Source organism: Silene latifolia, chromosome 10, assembly GCF_048544455.1.
Source record: "Silene latifolia isolate original U9 population chromosome 10, ASM4854445v1, whole genome shotgun sequence".
In the NCBI taxonomy this organism is placed as follows: domain Eukaryota; kingdom Viridiplantae; phylum Streptophyta; class Magnoliopsida; order Caryophyllales; family Caryophyllaceae; genus Silene; species Silene latifolia.
In genome coordinates, this window is record NC_133535.1 from 4,392,424 (window position 1) to 4,415,707 (window position 23,284).

The following is a 23,284-nucleotide window of genomic DNA, read 5'->3' on the forward strand; positions in this document are numbered from 1 at the left end:
TGTACTAATTGTTGATAATGGAAATCAAAGTAAATAAACAAGAAAAAAGAGGGAAATGGTGAAAGTTAAAGAACGTTAAAGGAGAAGGGAGGGTAATGATAAGGTGGGACATTACTATTTTTATTTTAGAGCAATGTATTACCCTAAAAAAGGTAAACACCTAGATTTTTTTTTTATAAGGTAAGAAAACTAGATTGATCCTTTGGGATAGAACCAACCAATCTCATCATTTCGAATGAGTGAGGTAAGTTGAAGCCACCGGCTTTTAAACCAGCTCAAAAGAGTTGGACATGAATATTCAATAGAAGGCATGAAGTCAACATTCAACAACCTTATTGGCTTTACGAAAGCAAGGTTTAATTATCACTTCATCAAAAAAATGAAGGTCCACAGCTAAATATTTTGAGTAACTATTATCTCCTCTCATAAATCATATGTATGGTGTTCTTGTAGTATCTCCTCTCATAAATCATAATGTATGGTGTTCTTATAGAGTTATAGGCTACCTATTGCACACCAATTCTCAACTAGAACTAGCAAAATGCAATACCCTATAGTTTCCTAGATTTTAGGAGTGCTAGGTGAAGCTAGAATTAGAAACTACGGAGTACCACCATTTAAGACGAGTTTTTCCAAACCACATAAATCCCGAGGGACGTTTACGACGACCAGTTAGTCTTGCTGAAGACGGGTCGGATCAAGTGACGGGTAATGCCACTCACAAAACGGATAAGGGGGATAAGGTGGAGGCACCCCCATGTGCTCCCCTCTCTCCTCTATTTGGGTTATTTGTGAGAGAAAATGATATCCAAAGTGACGGATACGTGCCGTCACAAATGAGATTTTGTGTACGACAAATTAGAATAACATAGACGATATATGCACATGATGAAATCTAATTAGAATATCATCGTCACAAATTTATTCAAATTTTCAAACTCACTCCCAAGTCTTAAGTGAAAAATAATCATGAGCTTAAGAACTACGACTTTCCAAATTGTATCTTCTAGACTTTTCTTTGCTAAGGTAATGAGCCTCAAAAACAGAAGGTAATTTCAAATGCGAGAATTAGAAAACAAACCTTATCGGCAGGCAGCGATGGACAAGAGAAGTTTGATGACCATTCACACAATATAGCATGTCTAGATTGACAGTGTAGTGGTTCACGTCCTTGTAATTTTGCTAACAGATCTTTCCTCTCCACAATGTTTCATTTATATTTATCTGAATCATGCAAAAAAGCCAACACTCACATAACAGTGGCTTTCAGACAAATTTTGCTACATTCCTTATGCTGCCTAAAACTTCTAGACATACAAGAGCGACAAACTACATGTCGATCTATTGAACAAGTTATGCCTCGTCTAACAATCCGACCAATTTGTACCATTTAACCCCTACATTATTCACAAGTCATCTGCTATTGTTGACACTGATTATTTGATTTTGTAGAAAAGAACCCAAATAATAAGAAGCGCCACATCATCTAAAAGCGAAAATAAGACTCTGGTTTACATAATGTAAGGGCAGACGTTTCCTATTAAGTGATACGAGTATACACATATTTTAGGTTGACATCAAGGTGAATTACCTACCATCAATGGCGGACAATCTGCCATTGATGGCACTGTTTCATTATTTGGTTATGTAGAAACGAACCTGAAGAATCAGAAGACCAAATCATCTAAAAAAGAAAATAAGACACTAGTTTACATACTAGGACGGACCTTTCCTATTAAGTGATACGAGTATACACGTATTTTACATTGACATCAAGGTAAAAAACAAATAAGTTCGAACCAAAACTACTAGATCACTATGGTTGAGTGAGTCTTGTAACCCATGGTGCGGCGCCTCTCAGATTGTAAAATGTGCAATTCCAATATGCTTATAAACCTTAAATATGATTTACTCGTGTAAAGTTGATTTAATGAATTTTCGCAAGAGTATGTTCAAAAGTGAGTATTGTACATACGCACCTCACACCTCTAAGTTCCATTTTGAGTCTTGGTCAATGGCAGCTTTCAAAAAGTGCACTGTGGGCTGTGGCTCTCACCCAAAGTATCTCTGTTGCAGAAGAAACAATGCCATGAACTTTAGTTATCATTTGTTATCAATTACGAGTTTACGACGAGTATCTACGCCAACAAAACAAAAACAAAAAAAAACATAAAAGAAACTTTAGTCCATGGTATTTAATACAGTAATCCATATTGGTGGGGCACCTCATCACAAACGAGCTATCATAGTTTTGATGGTTAGGACAACTAGGGTTTGAGCAGTATCGGGTTATCGACCACTTTTATGTTACAATGACGGAAATTAGACCACAACAACCAATTCTGAAAACAAGTTTCAAACCCATACAAGTTGATGTTGCTGTCTCACACTCTGTTAGCATTTACTCCGTATACATTAACCATTAACTATTGCAGATGGAGTGGGGTTAGCATGGCACATAGGTGGGGAAGTGGAAACAGGTGAAATCACCAAAATCACTGATTCCAGTACACTTAAAATAAAACCATCATATACTCTAATAGAATATCACTCATCTTTTCTGGTACAGATTGACAAAAAAATGATGAAAAGAAATAATCACAAGCTCAACCTCATCATCAAAAGCTGCCTGATAGTCAATGCAAATAGTCACTTAGGCGCCTCAAATTTCAAGTTAATATATACAAACAACAAACCAACTGGTCAAAAATGTAAACATGCCTGGAAATTTTTCTTCTGTAAAAAATGAAAATATAAAAACTTTTAACTCAAATTTTAACTTTATCACCTTCCTCGGGCCCAAGAAAATCCACCTACTTGAAGCAAATCTAAACAATAATTATAACAACTCAATCAACTTATGACAATATGTCCTCAAATTTTGAGTATCAGCATGCTGTTTAGGACAAGCAAAGTAAGATGAGCATTCTCATGATAACTCAAGACTCGACCAGACACGAGAGTGTATATGAGCGTCGATCAAACTTAGCTAGCGAAAGAGTTAGCAAATTGGATTAGAAAGAAATAAATTGTACGAAAATAGAGGGATTTTTGGAGCTGACTGCCTAAACATAGACAAATCTTGGAAAGAAATTCAAGAAATTGACATTACTCTTACCTTCTCTTTTGTTCTAAAATGTATGTCAAAACAAAGGGTAAACGTCAAATCTCCTATACTGAAAAGTTCGAACAACATAGGATTATTAACCAAGTATACAGAGCCACCCAAAAAATTAATAATGAAGTATATCAGAATTTTATCTCAACAATAATCTCTCAAAGCATTTTGTATAGGACTGTCATAATCTAGGTCCGTTTAGGTGTTCCTCAAATTTATCAGTTATACATTTTGACATGACCAGACAACACTGGGATTCTCCCGTGCAAATCTATATCAGCCATAGCTGTCACCATATATTATATAAGGAGGAAACTCTGCAGATGAGCAATCAATGCACCAGCATGCACAACTGTAATGGTCAGGATGGTGACCGACCGGTTCATACAAGCCGGGTCCGAATCAAATAGACCTTCCTTCCATTCTTCGGTAAACATTGAAATAAGGACCTAAACAATTGAAAGATACATAAGCTTATGATGTTGAGGCTTTTGTGTCTCGACATTTATGTTATTTTCAATAGTTTAGACTTGTTTTGCATAGTTTACCTTCAATTGTGCAATTCTTCTCACACCGTGTATAAATGAGTTTTCTAACATGTACCCATAGGAAACACATTAAGAACCTAATTAAAGAAAAAATTACAAGAATCATTCATAAAATACGGTAAAAATCGATTCACACTTCGGTTTCTCATGATACATTCTCCTGAATCTTCTGAGATGAACTTAATGAGTGACTTAAGGACACGCGCTAGAAAAACCGATAAATATAAATAAACAGAAATAGAAATGTCTACTAAAATCACCAAGTATAGTTAATGCAATACCAATTTTCAAACTAGTGTAATACAAAATCATATACTTCCAAGTATCCTAATAGGGCAGACCAGCCTTTTCTTTCCCAAATCTTTTTAACTGCTTTACCTATTTTATAATGATGATAGTGGTATCAGGAAGTGGAAGAAGCAATATGTCTCTTAAAGAAAAAAATTGATAGCAGAGCATAGCCCACATTTTGGAAACACATGATCTCTCGGTGTGAAAATATTAGTGGAAACAGGTAATAAGCTTTACTTAAGACAAGGATTAAAACAGTAATTATTGTGTCCGACCGTCATATGAGGTGACACGGACAAAAAATGACCATTTTATTTTAAAAGTGAACTTATTTTTTTATAAAATGACCACTTTTACATTTTTTCACATAAAATGGTCAATGTTTATCATAAAGTGGCCACTTTTAATATGGTTGCATCATACGACGATCTTATAGTATAATTAACAGGAATAAAAATATAAGCGTGCGGTTAAAAGAGAAAAAGACCTTTGATTCAATTAATTAAGCTTTGAGGATGGTTAAACAAAAAAGATTGAGATAGATTTATAGTTTTGAATATGTCTGCTGGAAAAGTTTGATTCTTCCTGTTGGCTGCAACTTTTCTCTTTTACATCAAATGGTATTATACCAATTAAAAGTAACCAGTATGAAATACTTTGGAATTTTTTGGGTTTAAATGGTGGACCATTATCCCCTTAATTCCTGAAAAGATGAAGCTGATCACAGTGTCTTTTACGTTTAGGAGTATTTATATTTTATACTAAACCTATTTTGGCCCTTCTAAATACATATTTAGGACTTGATTGAACAATCTTAAGCATATGAATACATGATGATCAATAAACTGTTCCCAACTGTCAGCTAGGCTCTTAACTTAATGATCTATAGACTTAGTGAGATGTTATGATGGTGCTCGCTCAATAGGCACTTTCTTAAGCACTACTTGTACTGGGATTCACATAAAGTGGTCTTTTTTTTTTTTTACAAAAAAGCTGAAACAAAAGTATTACTATAATTTTTTTTTTTTTCACAAATTCTAGAATAAGATGGTGTCACACCATGAAACGGTCATTTTTTATAAACAATTATTCATTGATTGCTATCAATAAAAGAGTGATTTTTATACAAATGAACCGTCTTACAATGTAAAACCGTCTCATACAATAATTACTGTTTTTTTGTTTGTAGAGAAATGAGCCTAGATTAAAGTCCTCCAATTTTTTCAAAAACTCCTTCGATTTTTAAAGTGGGAAAAACATGGTAAAATGGGGGGCAAGCCGCAATAGAAACAAAATTTACTTGTGTAAAAAATACTTAGGATAGAAACCAAATACTTGTAAATTGTTACCGAGTCGTAACCCAAACTAATAGTGACAAATTAACTAGGTTGATGAGGAAAATTAATTTTTTGTGCAGAAGTAACTTTACCAACATTTCCAACACATAATCGTGGATGAGGGAATGAGTAATATAAGGAGTATTGAAGAACAAACGTAACAGCTATAATATTCACAACACAAAGGTTTAGAATCGGTTAAAATCACTGGGTGTTATTATGAGGGAATGAGGGATGCAACCGACCATCAAGGGAAATTATAATAATGTATTTTATCTGATTAAAATATTAATAATAGTGTAAACTATTAACAATAGTACATTTGTGCATGTACGGTCGAAAGAGATCGTGCTTTAAAGTAGTAGTCGTATATACTACCATGTGAGATCATCAAAAATGCAAGAGTTGAGAATATACAATGTTTACATAATGTAAATCACAACAAATAATGTCATAAATCCAACCTCCATTTATAAGCAGATAACAAACACAAATATGTCAACCTTTAAATTCCCATATGAGTATAGCACATTGACAGAACAGAAGAAGATTGGTCACTTAACATACTAAGAAGCTACTTTTTCTATTGCGAATTACGAGTAGTTTTAGGATGAAACCTTATAAGGCTTGTGGAGTGGACTTTATCTCCTCCCAGCGGCAGAAATCAGGCCTATATCTAACAAGGCGAGATGAGAAAGATGGATTTAATTATATTCTTATATTTCCGAGTGACCGTAATAAAATTAACTGCGGCTAATACAAAACCAGCTTAGAAATTTTGCTCACAAACTCGGGTATGGCTTGATTATTTTTTTTTCTTTTTCATTTTTTCAAATATAATCAAAAGTAAATACTATAAAAGTATAGTTAAAAACGACTAAATTAAAATTACATAAAAAAAAGACCAAACGTGCTTCTCAACCAAGTCTTACCAAGCACGGGATTCAAGCTTAGTCAAGCTCAACTTTGACTGAGCTGCATTAGAAAGCTCGCCGAGCATGTCTATCTCATTTACACCTCTAGAGCCCTAGATATCACAAATTCGTTATCATTGTGACTCTCAAACATTATGCGACACTCTCTAACATATTTTACACTAAAACTTCACAATATTCTTGTGTCTAAATCAAAATATATGTGCCATGTCCAACACTTCCAACCAAGTCTGAGTAACAAAAATTAATACTTTGTCGTATGGAGAGGACCAAAAAAATAATTTATGAAACTCTCTTTTCAAAATTTATTGCATTAGTGACAATAGGATTTAATATAGAAAGCTACATGAGCACAACCATGAGGGTATTTGTGAGAGAGAGAGAGAGAGAAAGAGAGGGGGAGGTGGGGTGGTGTTGTGGTGGTGGAGGTGGTAGGGTACTGAGGATGAAGACATGCATGGAATAGTCCCCACCACCCCTCGTGCGTGCTATCTATCAATGGCAACTTCCTGTCATACACCCTCAACACCCACCCCAATTCCCTACTACTCCTCTATTACCCATTATTAATAGCATGCCTCCAAACAAAACCTTATTTTTCATAACCATTAAGGACTGTCTTGTCAGCTTAGTAGCACGAGAAGAAGAAAATAATACAAAGATGTGGGAGACAAGCAAAAACATTTGGAACACCTTTCCATTATTTTATTTTATTTTACATTTGCATAACGTATTACTAGGACCCACATGGTGGGCCATGAATTTACACTATATTGGGACCCAAAGTCTCCCTCCAACTCTTATATTTATACCCATTAACTTGGTCCTTAACTCTCAACTACTCCTCATATTTTCCCTCCTTAATACAGTTTATCCTGCTTAAGTAAAGCAAGTGTCTGATCATTCTAAAACTATGGCAGATGGCGGTGGATCTTCGGATAGTAGAATGTGGTGCTCAATACCCGAAAAGCTCCAATTGCATGGCGCCATGTTGGCGTTGCAATTTGGATATGCTGGGTTTCATGTGGTCTCTAGAGCTGCCCTTAACATGGGAATAAGCAAGCTTGTCTTTCCTGTTTACAGGAACATCATTGCTTTGCTTCTTCTCCTTCCTTTCGCTTATTTTCTTGAAAAGTACGTTCACAAGATGATCAACTATTTCTCGTGTATTTCTTACGCAATTTATTAAATATTCTGACATTTTATCGGCTCATTTCTTGTGTACTTTTACTTAATCAGGAAGGAGAGGCCGCCTATAAATCTTTCGTTCCTGATTCAGTTTTTCCTACTGGCACTCATTGGGTATGAACTAAACTACTAATTACTCTACAGCATGAACAAATGGTGAGAATATAGTTTATATAATAAGAGTGTGCTCACATATACATACCTCAAACAGGATAACAGCAAATCAAGGATTTTACTTGCTGGGTTTGGACAACACATCTCCCACCTTCGCGTCAGCAGTTCAGAATTCTGTTCCTGCTCTCACTTTCCTCATGGCTGCACTCCTAAGGTAACCTTGTCCAACAAAATTATGCCTGCAGTCTGCACATGTATTTTCCCAAAAACAAAGGAAACATATAATTAAAGGAAACACAGCATATGAATATTCACAGTCAACCATACGGGTAGAGGCAAATATTCCTCTTTCCCTAAATGGCATGATCTGCAATACTAACAAAGACATGCTAGAGACATGGTAGTATGGTACTGATCACAAAGAATGACAGCTTTACAACAGCATGTGGTAACATGCACAAATTGCACAGTTGAATAAATATAAGTATATAACCCACAAAACTTGGGAGTATTAGAATCTTTGGGTAAAAGCAGCTCATTAACCATACAGCCAAATGAGGAAAATATACCGTCATACGAGACTTGCTATAACTAAAGTACCTAAAAGAAAATGGTCGTATATTGTGGATTATGCAGGATAGAGAAAGTGAGACTAGACAGGAAGGATGGCATAGCAAAGGTGCTGGGAACAGCATTTTGTGTTGCAGGGGCCACAGTTATAACATTATACAGGGGGCCAGCCATATACTCCCCGGCAACAACTCTCCATGATTCCACGCCCGTGCTTCTCGCTCTAGGAGATGCCAGTCCAAAAAGTTGGGCCTTGGGTTGTGTCTACCTCATTGGACACTGTCTATCCTGGTCTGGTTGGCTTGTTTTACAAGCACCAGTTCTAAAGAAGTACCCAGCAAGACTCTCAGTCACTTCTTACACTTGCTTCTTCGGGTTGATCCAATTCCTAATTATTGCGGCTTTCCTTGAGAGGGACCTAGATGCTTGGAAATTCCATTCTGGTAGTGAAGTCTTTACTATCATGTATGCGGTAAGTCTCTCAATCACATAACACCTCAAAGTAAAGAGAGAGATTCTCATATTAAACGTCTAACCATAAAATTAACGTCAAACTTCTCCGGTATAGCAACCTACTCCAGTACTCCCTATGTCCCCACCGACAGTGAGATTGCCATGCTCACTTAAGTACTCAATTGCATGTTCTTATCTTAAACAAAACGATCAAAAAACAATACAAAACATTGGTAGGGACAATAAAAGATTATCTTTACCCTAAAACCATATTGCTTACTTTTAAAGCTCACAATGGTTAGCATCTTTAAGTAGTTTTTTTTTTTTTTTTTTTTTTTTTTTTTTTTTTGTTTTTGAGGTATTCCCATCATCATACAATACCTTTCATGATATTACATGATAACCTCACCTAGAAGTTTTCAGACCTTGATATAGCAGCCTTAACTACCTTCTTAATTGTAAGAAGGCCACTTCATTTCACTCAAAATGATAATTTTTGAGCAGCTACCAGTGTATGACACGACACGGCCAAGTAATCAATGATAACAACATAGGTGAAGTATAAGGCTCACTAAAGGGATCACTTAAAACACCTTCCGACGGAAATGGGTTGGATATCCACGCTGTCCCCATAATTTGTCAATTTGTCATGCCATACCAAGTATAAAGAAAAAGGTTTCTCACTTGTCAGTCAAGATTTTTAAGGAAATAATAAGCATGGCCATAGCATGTCAACCCATGTGCAGACCACAAATTGTGGGGTTAACAGTTCAGTAATTACACACACAATATTACCGTACAATTATACAAATAGGTGACCATTATTGTCAGTTTAACTTCAAACTGAGAGGCAAATTGGAAGCTAAAATCAAGAGGAGGAATTCAATAGAACCTCTCAGGTTCGAATCCTAAGGAGTGCTTCTAAAAGTCCACGGATTGAACAGATATAACTGTTAATTCTAGTGCTAAAGTTCGTAATCATGTACCGTCTATATTTGCCATGCAAAACCACAAATTACTTTCCTAAATTCTTGATGTGTTTCTATTTGCTTCACCAAAAAATATCTAAAGTTTACAAGATTATGATAGTGGGACACAAGATGAGACATAAAAGTAGGACTAATGATCTCAACTCGGGTTTAGAGTAGATGAACATTAAGTGCTAAAAATGAAACAGGTTAGGGTGAGGTTTTTTATTTTGTTGATATTTTTCAGTAACCAAATCATATAATCGCAGGGAGTGGTAGCATCAGGGATCGCTTTCGCTGTACAGATCTGGTGCATCGATAGGGGAGGCCCAGTGTTTGTTGCAGTGTATCAGCCCGTTCAAACATTGGTTGTCGCTATTATGGCTTCCATTGCGTTAGGAGAAGAATTCTACTTGGGAGGGTATGTACTTCTTTCTTCCATTCTACTCTATCATATCCCCATTCAGAAACTTTCCTCTCAACTGTGTTATCTAGATCAGCTCTTAATTAAGAAAACTCATTAAGTTTAGCCCCACCCCAAAAAAAAAAAGGAACGGAAAGATGAAGCACTCAGCAATCATGCAAAATATAAAGACCCACTAGCATGTCCCATTGAGCAGTAATGTTAGGTTGTATTCCACAAGGCTTCAAAGCTTTGAATGCATGATGAGTATACCTCCTCTTTTACAGTTGAAAAAGATCCCACTGCTGACTAGTATAAGTATTAGTAACTAGAAATCCAAAAACAACTAAGGTGCTAATTGACATTTCTGCCTGCTTTTGCAACAAGGGCTTGATTAAGTTGCTATCATGGTGCTGGTTAAAGTAAATGACAGTAAAATAATTAAAATAAAAATATTTTTCCGCCAACTCGAAAGTAAAAAGAAAGGGAAGAAAGTCAGTTTGTATGAGCATGCAATCGCCTAATCATTATCTTAGTCGTAAATTATCTTGAATTTGTAAGATCAATGTGGGAGACTGTAATCTGTAATCTGACAACCATCAATTTAATTGGCATCAGGATAATTGGGGCAGCACTGATCATAGCAGGATTATACCTAGTCTTGTGGGGGAAGAATGAGGAGTCAAAATTTGCAAGGGCAGCTATCCAGCCTTCCCCGGAAAATGGCAACAACAGAACAACAAGCCAATCCAAGTCAGCCCTTACTCAACCGTTACTTCCCCCATTATCAGAAAGTGTCTAACCACTACAACATCAGGCAAACAAGGAATTGTGGCACGGGTTGGCAACTAAGAAACTACTACTATTGTGTCTAGGAAGGTTTTTTTTTTTTTTCTTCTGTGTGTGCGTGTTATGAAGTGGTTTATTCAGTTAGTATCCCTTCACTAGGAGAAGGGTCAAAGAAGTAAGAAAAAAAAAAAGTAGGTTTTGAGATGAATGTGACGCTTCTCATCTCTTAAGATGTGCGCCATGAGGAGCGTAAATGCACCCCAAAGCCAACAATACCACCTAGCTTTATGATTTAGATTTATTGGTTTGATTTACAAGAAAAGACACTTGGATCTTATCCAATCCTGTCGAAAATCTGGAAAAGCATTTTCATGAAATTCATGTTTTTGTGCCATTGCCTACCTTTTGATTGAGACTTCTTACAAACAAGCAAATCTATGCTAGCAATGTTATGAGTTAATCAAGATATTAATGAAATATAGCATGACAGATTATTTAAACGATGTATATGGCATGTGCAACATTCACTACCCAGAAAGCCTAAAAAGACAAAGAGCAGCATGCCAGCATCATGATAATTGTTCCAGATTTGTTCAAGTACCTGAATAGCAGGGACTCTTGCATGACAAAGCCCTGATACTTTCACCTGCTTTGCAATGAAATCTTAACATTAATAACCAATGTATAGATGGACTCGCATGACCAACTGATAAACAATTAAACTTCAACTCAACTATGAGTATCCAACACAATTACACAAATATGCCTCAGGTCACTAAGGTGTCATGCTCGGCGTGACAATTGTTGGATTTCATATCCGAGTTTCAGCTGTCTAATACAAGTAACTGAGGAAAAATGAAGAGTCCGAGCAATACGGGTGATACACAAAGAGGAGACACACACACAAATACACAATGACACAAATCATCAAAACGACTTATGCTATGATTGTACAAGTAAACAAGTGATTGTAATTTGTATCTAGATTTCCTTGGCACTAAAAACAAAAGTTATTTATAGAATGTTAATTCAGGCTAATATACGGGAATCAAATGAAATTACACTTACGCCAATCACTGACAAACAATAGTTTAGTCAAAGGTATAACCAAAAGAAACGCATCCAAAAATCAGCATAGTCCAAAGTCCAAACGCATGTGTCCTTAGTTATCAATTTATCATAATTAAAACTGATAGCACCTTTTCCAGAAAGCATTTCATTAGTATCATCACACTTTTCCTTTAATAACCTGATCGGTTGAATCAACCTAAATACTACATTCAATTTTACATGCCCCACAATTTTTGCACGCCTCTTCTTAGATTCAATTATAAAGCAGATAAATATCCACTCATTGCATAAAAGATTTTTTTCACAAGCTCTTGACAAAGCCTTCATTGCTACAGAAACTGTCATGATAAAGACAAACTCCTTCTAACATCTCTTTCACTTGTTAAAACTATGTTGCGAGATGGATGTTCAAGACATTCAACGGCCACGACTCACGAAACATAAGCAGTATACTCCTATTATGGGGATAATTAGTAATGTAAGCAGTATACTCATAATTAGTAATGTAAGCAGTCTTCATGTATAGTATTTATACTTGAAGAATCCGATAATCAAGAAACGGCCTAATTTCGAAAAACATAAGCAGTTTCAATGATGGAACTTTGAAAATACATGCAAGTAGCAGCGGAGCCAGGATCCTATTATGGGGGCTAATTAGTAATGCAATAGAATCATATGAGAAGATAAGTTGTTAGATTGTCACTTCCTTCAAGATGCACTGGCTTATACTCCTATAGATTTTAAGTCTTAGATCAATACAAAACGCATATATATTCTAATACGCGGACACAATATTTTCTTGCTGATATAGCCACTAGTAGAGTAGTAGCAGAAAGAGCAGTAGAATTCTAGTCACCAAGATTAACATAAAGGATAGAGATTTCGGGCATACCATATTACCATTCATGGATTACAAGATAGCCAGGAAGAGCTGATTCTCACACTGCGAGATGAAATACTCTTGAACGCATCATAGAATCCGAAGTCCTGACAATGCATATGCAAAGAGGATCAAGATAATACCAAAAGAAAAAGCCTCATTCTTATAAATTACTGCCATCTCAAATTTATTATCCCCCTTTAACTTTGATAGCATAGTATTACATGTCGGTTTCAGTCAATGTTACAGTATCGGTAATTGCGGCCTACTCTAGCTAAATGCGATCAATATCACTTAAAAAGTGGTAAAATGTGGACAAAGTAAACTCCAAAACCTTTATATCTCGGTCATGTATTGATCTCGGAGATTATATTCAAAATTATGTTTGGTAGGCAACCTATCTATGTCAACTTTGATCATTAGCTTCTCTATATATAAGTAGAAATACGACCTGAAACTTGACATAATTGATTTATCAAAACAAATAGGGAGCATATACAATAAATCATAAAAACTATCGGATATTACTGAACCATCAAAGTCAAACGGAGACAAAATAAACAAGAGGAAGTCGACAGAGTGTATAGTAAGATCCAGCAAATGCATAATAACCAGACGATTAAGTACCGTTGTAAAACACAAATTCTTAAGAGAGACGGTCTCTCAGGAAACTTACTGACTATATAATCATTCGTGGTAAATCACAACAAAGTCATGAACTAAACCGGGAAAGTGGCAAATAACCCCCCAAACGTTTGCCACTACGTGCAAATTAGCTCCATAACATTTTACACCTGTAAATTAACCCCATTAGTTATACACTAACAAATCTACAAATCTGCTTTCAGTGAATTCCACAAAATTCGATTAAAACGCCGGTATCCACAGTCGACATTCACAAATCACAATAATATACGACAAACGCCGGTATCCGCAATCGGCATCCACAAATCACAATAATATTCAATTAAACGCCGATAATCCGATATCTTAATTCGACATTCACAATCGCAATCATATTATTCAATTTTTATGAAATTGCGAAAATAGATGTACCAATCAATAGCGTAGTTTCTCACTACTCACCGCAATTTCAAACCCTAATTCGCCGAATTATCATTTCCTTCAATTCATATTCAACAATTAATTCATTAACTAAGTCGAATCGATAGAATTCTACAGCAAAAAGCAAGAACCCTAGATTTGCGAAAATTTGATTATGTGCAATATTACCAAAATTCGAGATAAATCAACTATCATAGAAGTTGATAAATTGATAAAATTACTGAATTGATGATCAAAGAAGATGAATAAGAAGAAGAAATTGATCGAAAACCTGAATTAATAGGTTGAAAATTAATAGGTTGGATTGGAATTTGATCGTCATTCATCCTTGAAACAGCGGTAGTTTTCGTTTCTTTTGGCGGCAAAAGTTCAAATGAATTTATTCCTACGCAACATGCAATGATGCAAGTCGTAAATGTAATTACATACTCCCTCATATTCCAGATAATTGTCCCATTGTCCATTTCCGTCTAGTCGGGTAACTGTCTCATTGTCTATTTTTGGTAAGTGTTGTGTGGTCCAAATTCAATTCCATTTCCGTCTATTCACTTAACTGTCCCATTGTCCGTTTTGTTTGGTCTAAACTCACTTTCTTAATTCTTGTCCAATTTTCACAATGGGACGGTTATGTAGAATAGGAGGGAGTACATCCGTTCGCGGTTGCACACAAAAACTTTAGAGAAACAGTCGACACTCTCTCAATAACGTTATTGAGAGACCTCTTACATGATGGGGGTGAGTCATCCACTGAGTTTCTTTTTTCATTATTATGTCTCTCACTAAATTAGTAGAAGACGGTCTTTCATAAGACCTACTGAACATCTAATAACTTCGACGGACATATAATGGCTAATGAAGGATTGAGTTACTTTGTTTTAAAAAAAAATCACATTTTGAATCGTCACAAATTCTCTGGTAAGACGGGTATATAATAGGTTGGTAAAAGCAGTATGTCTAAAGATTAGAAAAAAAAATAGTGACATATTTACTCTCCTTTCTACGTCATTCGTCATTTGTTTACCGTTTTTTTCCTATGTAAGGACTACTTTGTAAACAAATACTCATACAGAGTAATAATTTTGTTACCTGACTAAAATTTTCATAAAACTTGTATTGGACGGTTTTATATACATAAATATTATCGTGACCTTATAAAACTTTTATGCCATGACCCATGGGTATATAAGTTTATAACTACGAAGTATATGCTATTTGTAAGTTAAGGCTTTAAATACAAGAATACGGCTCTTTTCTTTAGGACTTAATTTCAGCTTATATTTAGTTAAGTTCAGCTTATCTCTTTATAAATTAACTGAACTGTGTGAAACTGAACTGAATAGAGCTGAACTGAACTAAAATAAGCTGAAAATTTACTTTAGCTCAGATAAGCTCTTTTCAGCAGAAAAGAACAGAGCCTCAGTGAGCGACTACATTTAGTCAGGTGACTGCTTAAAAAAAGCTAAAATCATTAAAACAACAATAACATTAATCCTCTCATAACGCTAAGATAAAATATTTACAATCATCGTAAAAAAAAAGTTCTTCGTAATTTTTTTTTTTTTTTGGAATAAAAAAAAATGAATATAATTAGAGAAAATCCGAGGCAAGGTGGTGCCCTAAAAATTGTTAAAGTCAAACTAAGATCATTATGAGGGAGTATTATTTAAATGAACAATCCTGTATCTCGGAATCCTACAGTAAAATCGGCTGAATAACCTGAAAGTTCGATGAAGATAAAGAGCCAACGAGAAAGCATAGGCCACAACTTTCTGAATCTGCCGGGCTATAATAAAACCAAAGGTGCTAAAGATAATAAGGGAAGAGATTGATCGACGGTATTGGAAATTTCAAGACAAAGAGAAAGGCTGGGAAAGAAAATGCAGAGTATATTTACGGCGACATCTAATAAGCTGCGAAAGGGGAACAAGTACAATAGGAGCTATAACAGTGCTCGGTGCTCACCTAGGCATTCTCATTGAGAAAACAACGTTCATGATCGTACACATACTCACCAAAAGCGCTTTTCAATAATCGCTACATGCTATGAAATTTTGACTTGCATTCCAACAAATACGTATTGTTTCTTCAACTTCCTGTCTTACGCAAAAACTAAAAAATAACAGAGATCGCGATGACAGTGGTGACGACTCAAAAAGAACATAACTGGATACGGAAAAGTTCAAATTACATACTCCTTAAAAAATGATCATGCTAAGCAGTGGTGTCCTAAACAGTAGTCACCACTCACATCAGGCAATCAACACAAGTTTCAGAGACAAATGAGAGAAGGAAATTCATTGCCTGCTTCCATAACACAAGCATCAATTTCGTGTTTTTCTATACACGTACCACCAACTCGTCATGTACTTCACCGTCTCAATGGTAGAATGAACGAACTTCTCCACACAAACCCTTCTGTGGCCACCAAAAAAAGTAGCACGAGTCAGAAAAAACAGCCAAAACAAACAATAACTAGCCGAAATGAAAATTTCTCTACAACCAACTAAGGGTCAAACTACCAGGTCACAAATGGATTTCTTGCTCGGTTTATCAAACTATCAAACTCGGTTTCCGAACAAAATCACGTGTAGATTTTGGTCAAAAACGGATTTTTTTCCCATGCATTATACATTCTTCTCTAAACTAATAGGTTGCATCTTAATTATCAACTACCAGGTCAAGTAATCTAAAACACACTGTGATCCTTGACGCCATTGATGAGGGTAAGGTCCATCAAGCAAGCTCTTGACCATTTCATGCTCCAGATACGAAAGTGGGGTTGTTGTGAACCAACATATTAAAAAAAAACGCTAGATTGTTCAGTACACATATAGAAATCCACGCTGTGATTCATGTCTTGTGACCTGTATATGAAAAGTTTCTCTCCATACAATTTGGTATCATGTGATTCATGTCTTGTGACCTGTACGACCAGCCGAGATATTACCATTTCCCAACTGCTACTCATCCTAGTTCAATACAATATTATCCCTTATCCCTGTGGATTTTGCAAACAATATTATATGTAGATGCATTGCTAAGGCAGACTTTGGTCACAATGTCTTTCTTTATTTTACAGTAAACGAACTCACTGGCTGCATCCTAATTATTGAACTACCAGGTCAAGCAAGCTCTTGACCATTTCATGCTCCACAAACACCAAAAGGTTTCAACTCCTACAAACTATCGACATCATATTCAAAGTAACTGCTAACATGCCCTAGTTCCTTGGCCCGTTCTTACTTAGGGCTTGCTGGAATCCATGGAATAATCGCGGGGGGGTGATGTTAAATTTTAATCGGGTGATAATAACTAGGGAAGTTAATTACCTGGGAAATGAGTTCCTTGATGATAGGTTTGGGATATAAGAGTAATGATTACTGAGAAGATGTTTTACTCCCATAATCATTACCCGGGGGAGGGTGGGTAATGTATTACCCCTTCATGAGGGTAATAGATTCGGGAGGTGAATAATTACTCTCATGGCGCAAACATGGAAAATGCACCTTACATATCATTCCCCTATTCATTCCCCCCATTTTACCCCCAATCCAAACAAGCCCTTAGAAAAAGGTAGCTAAATAGAGAGTACAAAAAAAATTATAGAGAAATAAGCACCAACGTTAGACGACACTAGTGGCATAATGAAAATGTTACATATGCTAAGGAATGTCTTTACCTAAAATGTTATCACTACTCAAGCCGTGTGCTAATTCACCATAAGTAGGAAACTAGAAAGAAAAGTGCGACGTAGTTACATATCCAGCAATGAATTGTACTCTATACCTCTAATGCCAACAATTAAGTTCCTTATTCGACACTCGACAGTAATTAAAAGAGACAAAATAATGTAGGGAAAATGCGGGAGGGAAATAGGAAGTTGATTGTCGGCTCAAAGAGAGAATAAGTTGTGCACCTTTACTGGGGCTAGCATATTGCAAGTTGGAAACCACGGGCATTAACGTAAACAATAAGTTTCAGGAACTGATGACTGCATTCCCTTGGGACAACATCTTCAAACTACAACCCGTGTGCTTGGCATAAGCTTTATGAACTTCCTTATACGGTAGCACAAACCTCTTCAAGAAGAAATGCTCAGCCATTGTAATGGCTCCATAGACACAAGCGTTTTGATTCAACAAACCCTTCTCCTTCAAAATCAGTATTATCTTATGTCTAGGCACTACTCTTTTCTCCAGACTGAGAGTGAATAACCTACCCCGAGTTGTTAAGTAAGCAGGCTCGACTTTTAGCTTGTTCATCAGAAAATCCAACCTTTTCTTAATTCGTTCTTCAGAATAAGCAAAGCAACTTACATTTTCAATTTTAGAGGAAATTGGGAAAAAGATTGTTGAGAAGTGTAAAGGTGTCCCTTTAGCCGTAAAAGCAATCGGAGGTATACTTCAATCGAAGCAGCTTCCAAGTGAATGGGAATTAATAGAAAAAAGTGAGATATGGGCTTTGCCACAAAATGATGAAAACCAGATCCTCCCATCATTAAGGTTAACCTTCAATCATTTGCCTTATCCCTCTCTAAAGCAATGCTTTGCTTATTGTGCTGCTTTCCGTCCTAGAGGTTACATGATGGAAAAGGATGAGTTGGTGGATATCTGGTTGGCTCAGGGGTTTCTTGACGATTCTGAAACAAAAAAATTGACAATGGAGGAGATTGGTGAGGAGTATCTAATGGTTTTGCTGAATTATTCATTGCTAGATGAAGGTGGTGGGGAGAACCTCGATATAAGATGCACGATTCAGTTTACGATCTTGCCGTGGATGTTTCTGGGAAAGATTTGTTGTTCTAGAAACCAAACGATCATCAGAAAATTGACAGTTGTCGCCATTTAGTTATTGATACGGAAGATGTTGAAGCTCTATCCAACCTTCCTATAACAAAGACACTAAGGAAGCTGAGAACAATTTCTAATGGACTGCCACACAATGTGTTGGCCCATGCGTACACTTGTAGTCGACGGATGTGACATAAAACAGCTGCCTCCTTCCATTGGTTTGCTTAAACATCTTAGATTTCTTAGTCTTTCACATAATCCAATCGAAACATTGCCAGACTCAATCGGTAAACTCTACCTGCTACAAACACTCAGACTTCTTAAATGTTACAATATGAAGGTCCTCCCAGCAATATTGTATAGGTTGACTAACTTAATTCACGTCCCAACAACTACTGATATGCTCGCATCAAGGGGATTACTAGAATTAACTAACCTCCACACCTTACCTCGTCTTGCTTTGGGTAATGATGAAGATGGGTGGAGTATGGATGAATTGGGAGGTCTGCAAAAGCTGAATTATATAATGGAGTAATTTCTATCAAGAAATATATCAAAAAAATATTTTTCTTGCAAAAAATAATACTCCTAAAAAACGTGATCAAAGTGTCACCTAAAAAACCGCAAAAAGTCAAACAGGAACATTACGTAATTACGGAGGGAGTACTACCTTTGTCAGGACTACAATTTAAATATTGAGAGGCGTTTATGAGCTTTTAAGTCCTTACGACCCGATATAACCCGAACCCGATTCGAGTTGATCCAAACGTGACACGATTGCTCTTTTTGAAAAATGAAAAGCATCAGTTTACCTAAACTTTATTAGTCCATAATTTCAAAGTTTGGTATCAATTAATCCCACTTTTCTGTTCAAATAACCATCTCTTTTCTCTTACTCTTTTCCCACAAACCATCCAAAAACTCTATTATCCATAACTTCATGTTGGGTTGCTAAATCCCGCCTTGCCTAAACATTGTGATGGCTGAACCGGCGGCCCTCAGCTTGGCAAGTGATGCCGCTAAGGCCATGGGTCAGCTGTTAATGGATCGAACCATAGACGAGATGAGCTTGAAAAGCTTCAGAGCAAATTCTCGAACCTCCAGGTCTTTCTCAAGGACATAGGGAGTTCAAAGCATGCTGACAAGAGAGGTCAGGTCAACGATTGGCTTCTGAAAGTCAAACCAGAAGATCATCACAAAATTGACAGTTGTCGCCATTTAGTTAGGAGTAATACGGAAGATGTTATAAAATGTTTGTTAAAATCTTTCCCATTTGACTTATAAAATCAACGCAAAGTTTTTTTTTTTTTTTTTTTTTTTGGGGTAACGAGGGAACCCGCAGTCGCTACCTTCGGTGCGCACTGGGTAAACCCGCGGGTGTACGTGATAGCCTGCAAACCACGTATACCAGGTGAACCACCCGAGGGTGACAGGCTCGAAGTCTATTAGGCATGGACTCAGGCCAAGAATGCTCCACAAGATTTTGCTCTTGGGGAGGCTTGAACCTGGGGTCTCCTGGGATTCACCCAAGTTTTAATCACAAATTTCAAGTCGGAAAATACAATGACCAAAAGATTTTTTTTTTAGGTGTTTTTTTTTTCTCCGGGTTAATATCATGTCATAATAACTAGGTAGGTGAGTTATATTCTGACATACCCTGTGTTGAAAATGATGCACACATAATGTTTTCGGATGATCCAAATGAATAGAATTGCATGGGTGAACATTATTTCTTGCCCAACCCATTCTTAATTTGTTTAGATCCTCCACTGAATGCAGACCTTATATTATACGTCAACCTTGTTGTAGGTTTTTCTGTGGTTCAAGCAGCTTTATTTGGAGTTGATGTGTATTGTGTGCTTTCTTGCTGGTACTTATAATGGAACCTTGTTATAAGTCGGGCATCTTGACAAAGGATTTAAATAGGAATGAAGTTTACTTTGGTGCGATTGATATGTGCAATGTGCTTCTTTTCCGGTCCATATCATTGGAGTGTTGTTTCTAACTTGGGAATGTGTTGGCGTTGTGAATTACTCCGTATCATGTAGCCGAGTATGGGTGCGCTCATAGATGGATAGTTCTCCGTAGGATTCGAACTTCAAAGGCTTTGATTATTCTCCATGTACTAAAATTTCTTGTGTGTGTTTATAAGAAAGAATTGCTCTTGTGTGTTTTGTGTATTTATGTGTTAATTGTCCTTCACATTTCCTCTTATTTGGGATTTGTTGTTTGCTTGCTCTTAAAATCTAGAATAACGCTAACCCGGCCTAATATCACTCGCATATATTCATCAAAGTGTGCTTTTCAATTGAATGAGAGGCAAAGACGGATCCATTAACTGAGACTCCAAAAATAGAATAGACAAACAAATAACCGGAACGATAACCACACGAATTATAAGCCCTAATTCATCAAACAAAAATAATACGAAGTAATTAAGCAATCCAAGTACTCAAAACAAGCCTAAGCAATAAGCATCACAATAATTTAAGAATTAAGCCACAAACAAAATTCATCATTATGATTGATGATTGATGAATAATAAGATAATTAAACTAGAATTAAACTTCCGAGAGCCGTAATATCATCAAAACCAAACGGTTTACCTAGAATTAAACTTCCAAAAGCGGTAATAGCACAAATTAAATTAATAATTTCAAAGACGAAGATGATGATTGATGAATAATAAGAGTATTACCTGTGAAAGTAGTAATTCAAAGAGCGGTGAACGACGCCGGAGGTGTTGACTGGTGATCTGCAGGAGTGACAGCCACAAACAAAGGTGTTATTGAGGTTTTGGGTATTTGACTATTTACTTTCTACACTCCTGTAGTTGTGCCGTGCGTAGAGGTGTGCAAAATTCGGTCCGGACCGGAATTAAAAATTCCGCACGAGCCTTCGGTCTAACATTTTTTACGATTTTGGTTTTTGGTTCGGGACTGAATTTTTCTGGTTCACACCGATTTGGATCGGAATTATTGTAATATAATTTTTTTATTATTAGATATTAATCCGGAATTATTAAAATGGACATAATGAAAATTTCGGTCTGGTTCAGTCTTGGACTGGAATTTTTTCGATCCTAGTTCGAATTTTTGTCGATTTGGTTCCAGATATGATTTTTTTTGCCTCATAAAGCGCGTATTTAGTCGCATTATAATAGAGGAGAAAAGGGATTTGAATATTGAACCTATTGGTGTCAAAATCCCGAATCGATCATGCGATTTTACGATCCAAAAATGTTTGACTGATTCCAGATCTTACGATTCTATTATGTTTGTAAAATCCTACAATCCTATTCGTTTGAAAATTTCTAAAGGTATGATCATAATCTGATCCTAGGATTTTACGATCCTACGATCCGATTTTATGAAAAAAGAATAAATATATACTCCCTCCTATTTTATATTTTCTTCCCTATTTGCTTATTCGGTAATTCGGGTTTTCTTCCTTATTTCCTTTTTTGGAATGATTTGTGTGGTCCAAATTCAAAACATGTGGAGTAGTATGTTTTGTGTAGTCCAAATTCACTTTGTTATTTGTTGTGTAAAAATAAAAGGGAAAGAAAATATAAAATAAAATAGAAGGGAGTATAAAAAATTCTTCCAACCAATTGTTTGAAGTAATTATTAACATTGTTTCTACTTTATAAGTGGTGGTCTTTATTAGAAAAAATGTGAAGATTCCTAAATTTCGGCCCATTCCAAACGTTAGTGTAATTACGGGCTTACAGTAGACAATTGCAAGCCCGTTGAAACACGCCACTACTAATGGCGTGTTTTGTGAAGGAAACACGCTATTAGTAGTGGCGTGTCTTTACAACAATTTTTTTCCTCAACTGACTGAACTTTAAAATAAATAAAAAATAATAAAAAAAAAGTTTTACATAAGACACGCCATTAGGGGTGGCGTGTTTCCCCTCCGAAACCCGCCATTCCCAATGGCGTGTTTGTTTTAGTCCATTTTTTAATGAAGTTTCTTTCCGTACTCATTATAAACACGCCATTGGTAGTGGCGTGTTTTAGGTCCAGAAATCCCGAGCCTACGTGGACACCATTTGACAAATATTTTCAAAACCGACCCAAAACGACAAATATTTTATTTTTGACAATTATTTCAAAAATGGATTCTAAGAAATTCTATTTTTTACACGTTTTTTTAATTTTGCCATGGGTATACGTATACTTGTCAAAAGCTCTGCTCGCCATGTACCTTGCTTTTTCATTTTTTCCTAATTTCTCAATCTATGTTTTATTTCTATATTAATCTCTATATATATTATAAATAATAATAAGTTTCTAAATAATCATTTTTTTTTTGGTCTAAACCATCCGTTAATCCGAACCACATTGGGCCGACTAATCCGGATTTCGGGGCGTGTCCAAGGATTACGGTATTTAAACCCCTCCTAATCGCAATTGTGGGGGATCGATCCGCAGACCTCCCTACCAAGCGCAGCCCCATGCTACCATTGCGCCAACCAACGATTGGTCTAAATAATCATATTTGATGGGGCATATTCTGCACCCGCTGACCGAGTCAACACATTGAGCAAGGTCAAAGATATCCAAAGCAAGTTAACGTATTAGACAGCTTAACCGACGCAACCAGTCGGCCTGTCACTTGGGTACCATCTAGGCAACTAGCCGGGACACACATCCGCGTACTCACATCCAAACCCCATCGGCATGGAGTCAACAGGGCCCGCCGGCCTGCCATGGGTCCCCCGGCCGAGGGTAGAACAGTCTTTCCACCTGCTCTGCC

General features: G+C 36.4%; 1 protein-coding gene and 2 long non-coding RNA genes across 3 annotated transcripts; 1 reads left to right on the plus strand and 2 right to left on the minus strand.

Annotated features, from left to right (window-relative positions):
* Window positions 1-893: 893 nt before the first annotated feature.
* On the minus strand, window positions 894-5,970 carry LOC141604780 (uncharacterized). Its single transcript, XR_012526215.1, has 3 exons — window positions 5,912-5,970; window positions 1,980-2,067; window positions 894-1,224 (listed from the first exon to the last, which is right to left on the minus strand). It is a non-coding gene; the product is annotated as an uncharacterized LOC141604780 (long non-coding RNA).
* Window positions 5,971-6,830: 860 nt separating this feature from the next.
* On the plus strand, window positions 6,831-11,108 carry LOC141604781 (protein WALLS ARE THIN 1-like). Its single transcript, XM_074423272.1, has 6 exons — window positions 6,831-7,363; window positions 7,469-7,531; window positions 7,629-7,745; window positions 8,168-8,573; window positions 9,792-9,943; window positions 10,544-11,108. Exons 1-6 carry the CDS (start codon window positions 7,143-7,145, stop codon window positions 10,725-10,727), a joined length of 1,143 nt encoding a protein of 380 aa, XP_074279373.1. The 5' UTR covers window positions 6,831-7,142; the 3' UTR covers window positions 10,728-11,108.
* A 4,615-nt stretch (window positions 11,109-15,723) lies between these two features.
* On the minus strand, window positions 15,724-21,444 carry LOC141604786 (uncharacterized). The gene is made up of 2 exons (XR_012526218.1): window positions 21,219-21,444; window positions 15,724-16,145 (listed from the first exon to the last, which is right to left on the minus strand). It is a non-coding gene; the product is annotated as an uncharacterized LOC141604786 (long non-coding RNA).
* Between the last annotated feature and the right edge of the window lie 1,840 nt (window positions 21,445-23,284).